Raw genomic sequence first — 8608 nt, forward strand, 5'->3', positions numbered from 1 at the left:
AGTTGGTCTCAGTCAGTCTTATCTGGTCTCAGTCGGTCTTATCTGGTCTCAGTCAGTCTTATCTGGTCTCATATGGTGTTATCTGGTCTTAGCTGGTCTCAGCCAGTCTTATCTGGTCTCAGTGAGTCAGTTTCAGCTATTCTACCTACATTGCTAGAAGATGTAGAAAAAATCAAGTTGCAGAGAGTTTGTTGCATTTCTGACATTCAGACTTCTCCTCCGACAACAACCAGGTTTCTACTGAAGAGTCACATTCAAGTAACCATCTGACCTGTTCTGACCTGCAGGTACGACATTTAAAGTCCTGACAGGTTTGCATTTGCACTTTTAGTCACAGTGACAAAGCATGAAATCACAGGAACTCATTTTCAAGCAGTGACAAGCTGCAGAGTCGAGTTTAATGCTGCAGTGATGTGTTTCTGGCTGGGGGGATGTGTTTCCAGCTGCAGATTCCAGTTTCTCGCTGCAAAATCGAAATTGAAGCTGCAGAATCATTCTCTGGTTACAGTGATGCATCTCCGACTGCAGATTCATCTTTCCAGCTGCAGAGTCAAGCTTAAAACTGCAAAGTGAAGTTTCAAGCCGCAGTGACATGTTTCCAACTGCAGATTCATCTTTCCAGCTTTTGAGTTGAGTTTAGATTTGCAGTGACGTGTTTCCAGCTGCTGAATTGAGTTTCCAGCTGCAGTATTTCCCTGCAGTCACCAGGTTTTGACGGACGTGCCTTGATCATTGCGACTGCAAACCGGTTGGAGATGAGTTTCTGACTCTCAGGAGAAAATTATCAGGCTGAGTGCAGACAGAGAAAAAGTAAAGTGAGGGGAAGCTGAAATGAATGAGGAGTTGGAAAACTGACCCTGGATGACTTTCTAACACTCGGTGAGGCTCTCTCTGCCTCTTCCTCTCTCTCTCCAAATCAAATTAAACTTCCCGTCTCTAATAACCAGCAGATTTTTATCACCACCCCCCCTCGGAGAGCAAATATTCCTCTCTCCACTATTCAGAAACTTGGGAGGCTCTTCAGAGTCGGCTGCCCCCCCACTGGCAGCCAAATTAGAGCAGAAAGCCGCGGGTTTGAGCCCAGGAGGACGGCGCGGGACGCAGACGGACGACTTAAGCTGTTTTCATCATGAATCTCATCCCTTCATCTTCAGGCTGATGAGATGAGAAGCAGCAGAAGAAGAAGTCACGTTATTCAGCATCAGACCGTCATCCTGTGTGAGTCGAAATCTGATGGATTAATTCTTCCTGATCAACTCGGCGGCAGAGACACTCACTCCGATGCCCGCTGAATATGAATCATCACCACCAAATCTTCTTAGTCCCACACGCTTAACCGGCCTTTGAACGCCTCGCAGAGAGTCTGATGGCTGCTGTTAGACTCTGCAACATGTTTCCGATGGCAGGAGAGCGCTTGTTTAACCGCACAGTGACGTTTCCCCCTGAAAGCCTTTAACTGAACAGTCGGCAGGGGTCTGAGGAGGTCAGACCGTCCACAGATATTTCAAACACACAGTTAAAAGTGGAATAAATTCTCATGGTTTTTCTCATTTTCTCTGAATCAACCAGTTGTTTTCAAAATTCACAGAAAACAGTGAAAATGTTTTTTTTCTGGTGAGAAGCCAGCCACGAATGTCCCAGTCAGGTTTTTGTTTGGTGTTCCCAATCCGATCCACTCGTAATTTAATATTTCGTAACTGCCCGATATAATTTTCACTGATAATGAACACAGAGCATTGTGGGACTTTAGCTAGTAAAGGAGCACTGTGGCAGAAATCATGCTGTGTTCACACCAGGCGCGAGTAAAATCATTCGCACCAATGATTTACATGTAAAGTCAATGTGAAGACGCGATTAGACGCGAGCACACACCCTGCAGCACGAATGACGCAAATTTTTATGAGTTATTTGCGCAAATGACACAAATCTCGCTGCGTTAAATGCACGAATGACGTGAATTTGAGTTGGACGCTTCATTCGCGCAAGTTGAAAAATCTGAACTCAAGCAAGCATTCACGCCACCGAGGCCAATCAGCGTTGAGATCCTCTGGTGACGTATTCTGGTATCCTGGAGGGATATCCTGGTACCGATCCGCTCTGGGTTGTTAAAACAGGTTGTCAAACTGGGTTCGGGTCAGCTGAAAATAGCACTGGAAGCGGACGTCATCCAGACGCAGCTCCTGGAGAAGGTGGTGGAATTCCCTGAGCTGTGTGCATCTCTGGAGGATCGGTGGTGCCTGGATCTCTGCCGTTTCTGGGCCTTCCACAGCAGATACAAAGCACCAGTGTTGTCGAGCACAACCATGTTTGATGATAGCACACTGGAAAATGGCAGGAAATGGGCAGAAATTCCTGGTGGACGTGTGAATGATGTGATGTTTGATGAGCGAATGGAGCGAGTTTATTTGCACGAATGAAGCCATTAAACTCAGTGCATACGCGCGTCCAAATACGCGTGAATATTGTGATGATTTGGTGTCTGGTGTGAAGACAGCATTAGAGGCTTATTGTACACAGGTCAGCGAACAAGCATTAATTTAAGCTGTGATAAACTAGAACAACCGTCCGGTGCCCCAGTGGAACACCTTACTTGTTATTGAAGCTTCTGTTTACATCTAAGTATTGGTTACAGGTTTGTGGTGACACTGATGACTTTATTCTCTCTGTGATCATCCCTAATTCTGATTTTAGGATTCAGTTTGGGACATCTCTACAAGAAACCGATTGCAACCCTTTAGGTTGAACAATTTCCTTAACTAATATTTGGCAGTATTATCAATCAATTATCAATTCATTGATGAGATAAAGTGAACAGAGAGAATGTTTATGTGATATTTTTGTCAACAGACACCTGATTCGGGCTGAAGGAAGGCTTTGTTACATCTGCCACTGTAGAAACATTATCCTGGTTGGTTACTGTTTGTCTGAAACACATGAGCTCTGGTTGGAGGTCATTCACCTTCACGGAAGTCTAGAAGTTGCAGAAGTTGCTAGCTAAACTCCCGCAATGTTCTCTGCTGCCAACATGAACTGTAGTCTGAGTGACGTCTCCTCTGATCTCTACAGTATTAAACAGTAAGAGGCTCCACCTGGTGGAACAAGCAGGTACTACAGCTGGTCTATGGTACATTTTCTGACATCATGTAGAGAACACAGGTTTTCTCCATCTGTTGGAGCCCCAGTGCATCCTAAACTCAAACACTACATTTAGACAGTGTCCTACTGGAGCTTTACAACAAGGTTCTTGAACACCTACAGAACATTAAGGAACAGTCTGAATGCAGAAATACTTTCTTTTTTCTCCTTAAATTATTGCAGAGCTATAAAGTGGTCAAACATATACATTGGATACTTTAATTATTATTGTTATTATTCTTATTATTATTCATTTGCTGCAGTTTGGACTTAAAAATATGCATCACACACACCAGACGCTGCCTCCTCGGTGTCAATCACAGACTGTGCAGTGTGCGTGTTCTTTGTATTTTTAACAGTATGATTGAACAACACAACATCTGCTACAATCTGCTGCTGTTTATAGGTCCTGACTTTAGACTTTACAGATTTTCATATAGGTTGACACAGGTGTGAAGTGGGTTGTGGGTTGGATGCGTCTCTATGCAGACGACTCCCTCCTGTTGTTGTACTCTTTAAAGACAAGGTAACAAAAATACAATCTTCCTTTCACTGATTAACTGCAGGTCTCAGAGGTTTTTAAATGGCTAAAGATGACTTTTAAACATGTATGTGGTCGACCTCTGATCGTATCTCTGACATGTTAATTTTGAATGAACCTGAATGCAAAAAACCCGATTTTAGAATCAGATTTTCTTCAACTGTTTGTTCTTAGAGCAACTTTAATTTGTATTTATTCCTCCCTTACTTTACTTCACAAGAGAAACAGCAGCCAATCAGCTGATCTGGCCTCTGATTGGTCGTCAGGTGAATGATGATGTCGTGGAGTAAACACATAACATCAGACTCACCTGCGGACTCTCTCGCTGGCCTCCCGCTCCGCCTGCTGGCACCGCTGAAGCTCCGCCTCCACGCTCTGCTTCTCCTTGGACATTTGCTGCAGTTGGATCAGCAGGGACTGAGGGGGCGGGGACTGAGGGGGCGGGGTCTGCTGCGACTCCACCTGGGTAGGGGGCGGGGCTCTGTCATCTTGCGATGAGGGCTGTGAGGGAGGGGCGAGGTCCTGAGAGCTGAGAGAGGAAGACAGCAAAGAAGTTTATTACTTCTTGTTTTTACTTTGGAGTTTCAATCCAACTGATAACTGTCTGAGTTTAAAGCCTGAAGTCTCACAATGCATGCTGAGAAGTATGAGGGACGGTCTATGGAGGACAGATGACGCATTCGGACATAAAACACAAGCCACATTTTTATTTATCTGCGTTTGAATAATAAAAAAACAAAAAGGAAAAAAATAAAGAAGCTTTTCCTCCTGTTGAAGGTGGAAAAGAAAAGAAAAACAAAACATAAAAATAGATTATTTAAAAACACAAACAACAACAAAAGCTAATAAATACATAAATACATACATAAAACCTTTCAAAACTAATATTTTGACTTTGGAAAACTTAATTTAAGACTTTCAGAAACCGAATTTGTAAAGACTTTCACAATCAATTTAAATCGTTCAAAGTGATTATAAGACTTACAGACACGATTTTTTGTCCTTGTGGAAACTGAATTTAAAACTTACAGAAACAGATTTTAGAAACTGAATTGAAGCTTTTTAAGCAAATGAATTTTAGACTTTTAGAAAAGCGGATTTAAGACTTTCAGTAACTGTGCAGGAACAGCAGAGACCCTGTGGATGGAAACTGATCAGAAGCCTGAGATCTGAGCTGATAGGTAATCGATCAGCTGGGATATTGATAGGCACTGAGGGGGGATTCAGGCTAATTAAAGGCAAACAGAGCAGACGGACAGGATAACGTTTACCTCCACATAAACTCAGACGTTGTCCTCTTCGGTAAACTACTCCCCTGTTTGAATTTCTCCTTTAAATTCACAGAAAACGGTCACATGAGTGAAATGAAAACAGAAGCAGCGAGAACTGGACTCCAGACGGAAGAACAACCCACCGCAGTCTACGCTCTACCGGCATCAGATTGAACCAGAGTCACCGATAAGAAACTGAGCAGCGACAAACACAAAAAGAAAGACGAGTGTTTGACCTGACTAGAGGTCAAAGGTCAAAGGTCAGAGGTCAGATGTCAATGGTCGTCCTGATCCAACCTGCTGCAGATCCACCTTCAATCAAAAACATATGTTTGACACAATAAAACCACCTGATCCACATCTGTCAACCTGCTGCGGTCAACTGATCCTCCAGCAAACAACTCAGACCAGAACTAGGGAGCCACAACAGGACCAAAGGCCACCAAGCGAACCAAAGAAAGACCCACAGAAACAGACCAGGACCAGAGACCCAGACAAAAACAAGAGACCCAGAAAAAGAACCAAACACAAAGACCAATACCAGGACTTAGACAACAGCTGAAATAAGAGACTGAGACTAGAACCAGAGGCCAACATGAGAACCAAATAAAGACCCACAGAAACAGACCAGGACCAGAGACCCAGACCCAGAGGTGCAGACTGGTACCAGAGACCAAGAAGACCCAGAGCAGAACCAGACCCAGAGACCAAGAGCAGCCACGGAACAGAATTAGATCCAGAACAGAACTAGAGAGGCAAACCAGGACCACAAACTCAGACAAAAACAAGAGACCCAGACCAGGACCACACCCAGAGACCCAAAGAAACCACAGAGGCCAAGAAGAGAACCAATGACCCAGACAAGAACCAGAGCCTAGATCAAGTGACCCAGTCTAGAAAAGGAGACCCAGACCAGAACCAGACACTCAGAGCAGACACCAAAAATTAGAACAGAACCAGATCCACAGATACAGACAACTACAACCAGAGCAGAATATGGGCTAGTCCCAGACACCAAGAGCACAACCAGGGACCCAGGCCCAAACCAGAGACCCAGAAAGAACAAGTAACATTAGAACCAGAGAGTCAGAACAGTACCCAGGCATCAGCGGGGACCTGTGGAGACCAGGAGAGATGAGTTTTGATCAGAACCAACAGGGACCTGACAGGAAACTTTCCGTTTACGTTTCTAAAAACCTTCACAGCAGAGAAATTGTAGATTTCTTGAGCAACACTTTGGTACCACCACTCAGAACCAGAACCCTGGAAACATGTAACACAGTGAGTCTTTAAACAGGAGAGTTACTGAATCGCAACCAAGGTCCAGTCAGAGTTTTGTGGTTTTTGACAGTCTGATCCTGATCAGTTTCGTTTTCATCGTTCAAACACAGAAATAATCAGTTCTGATGGGTTCTGTCGGCTGATTACTGGCGACACTTTGACCAGCTGATGTTTTTTCAGTTCCTCTTTCTGACCCTGAACGTGACCCGGTTCTGACTTGCAGCCTGAAGACTAAACGTCCTGACTGCAGCTGTCCTCACAGAGACACAAATAAAGCTGTAAACACACAGATAAAAGCGTCTTATGGAGCAAAATCGAAACAAATCTCTGAGCGGCAAAGAGAAATAACAGCAGACGGGAGTTTTTGTTTCCTCCAAAAAAACACTGAAATCAAACCAAAACCCAGCCTCCCCCCCTCGCCGTCCCCCATCTCCCCCGGCGTCTCTGCAGGCGTTCGGCATCAATCCTGATGATTTATGGAGAGACACAGTTTGGTCAGCGTGGACTCTGTTCATCTTTATTCTGCTGCAGCTGCTGAACGCTGAGCTGGACTCAGAACACCAGAACCTGCTCAGAACCTCTCTGATGCTTTAATCTGCCTCTTTATCTTCCATTTATTTACATGTTGTTTGCTGTTCTGCAGGTTTATTAATATTCCTCTCTGATCACATGTGCGCCGCCCATTTTGGAATCAGAGTAATCTGCACATACAGATTAAAGACCTCGATGCATCGGACTGAACCTAAACTCTCTGATTCCTTCTGATCGCGTCGCAGACGGTCTCTGTCTTTATTGTTTGGTTCAATAGTCACCTCTTGGATTTTTTATCTTGATGAGAAGCTCCTTGCATAAAGTAAAGATTATTTCAGTTACTTCTCAGGCGTAGAAGCAAAGAAAAGCATCAGAACTTCGTCTAAAAATGAGTCAGAGGAGGACGCGAGCAGATCAGAGGTCAGCAGTCCTGTGTTTGTCCACCTCGTCGTCTCTCAGCTGATTGGTCCAAACTGAACACAAAAGGCGCCGCTGAGCAAACAGCCGTCCTCCATCCTTCTGTACTTTAGTCTGAACTGAATTTTAACTAAAGCAGAACACGAGCCTGTTTCTGCTGCTTCATTGAATCGGAGTTCATCACATTAACAGCAGGCGGCGCTGATTCTCCTCACGGTGCCGTTAAATCGCCGTAGAAGAAGAGACAACGTCTTTCAAAGTCAAAACACAATGGACACATGATGGACACATTTGCTTTAATACATTTATTGTTCTTAGAATTTCTAAAGATTTCAAGGGGATTTATTATTTAAAAAAAAAACAAAAACAAAAAAACGGGAATTTTCACAATTTTTTAAAAATCTTTTAGCGGAACTACTTTATGGGTTATTTCATTTATATTCAATCAAATCTAACCTCCTTAGAACATCTGGTTGTTTATCTCCAGTAACTTTATCTAATGACCAGAGTTCTACCTTCATACTGTGAATGTTCCAGAGGTCCAGGTCCTTCAAGTACACAGAGGAGGGTCCACATTTATCACTTTAATGGACTTCTTCCATCATTTCTGAGCCTCAGAACTTCATCAGTACAGCAGATAGACACATGACATTTAGGAGGAGGAACACATCTGAGTTCTGGTAGAAACTGACACCAGATCAGTTCTACATCCATCCAGGTGTCTCAGTTTAAAGAATAAACTGGGTTTTGGATCATTTTTTCCACAACCAATTCTGAGCATCAGGATTATGGGATGTGTCATAGTTTCATGTCAGAAAGAGACAAAACTGCCCCAAAAACATGTAAAACAAACAAAACGTCACACTAAAGGAATAAAACAAGACACAAAACAAGAAAAATGAGGCACGAAACAGGAAAAGAGATGCAAAGCAGCAAAAACAACAAAAAGAATGACCACAACAAGAAACAAACTGTCCCAAAGACTCAAAACAGATGCAAAATGACAAAAGGGAAAGAAATGACAAAGTGGAGCACAAAACAACAAAAAATAGAAACAAAACAAGAAAAACAAAATACAAAATGACCAACCAGATCAGTTTTACATCCTTCCAGGTGTCACAAAAAACATCATGATGCTGCCACCACCGTGCTTCATGGTGAGGATGGTGTGTTTGTGATGATGTTTTGTGTCTCTGTCAAACATAGCGTCTAGTATAATGGACAAAAAGCTCTACATAACAACCTTCTTCTGTTTCTCTGATCATTCACCAGAGAAAACTTTACAAATGTAGACGTATCAGTAATCTAGTGCCTCTACATGTCTCAGTGATGATGGAAACCGTTGTTCACTCTGTAAACATTCATAAAATGCATCAGAAACATCCTTTAATTGAAGATCCATGATTAAATCCCTGATTTTCTCTGTTTCACA

At 43.2% G+C, this 8608-nt stretch overlaps 1 protein-coding gene across 1 annotated transcript in view; it reads right to left on the reverse strand.

Annotated features, from left to right (window-relative positions):
- The window catches only part of mipol1 (mirror-image polydactyly 1), a 48024-nt gene that overhangs the window by 1220 nt on the left and 38196 nt on the right, over positions 1-8608 (reverse strand). Inside the window, exon 9 of the mRNA XM_008296680.1 lies at positions 3987-4205. Coding sequence (XP_008294902.1) covers positions 3987-4205 — 219 coding nt within the window. The remainder of the gene's footprint in view (positions 1-3986; positions 4206-8608) is intronic.

Source organism: Stegastes partitus, unplaced genomic scaffold (genome assembly GCF_000690725.1).
Source record: "Stegastes partitus isolate 25-593 unplaced genomic scaffold, Stegastes_partitus-1.0.2 Scaffold1146, whole genome shotgun sequence".
Lineage (NCBI taxonomy): Eukaryota > Metazoa > Chordata > Actinopteri > Pomacentridae > Stegastes > Stegastes partitus.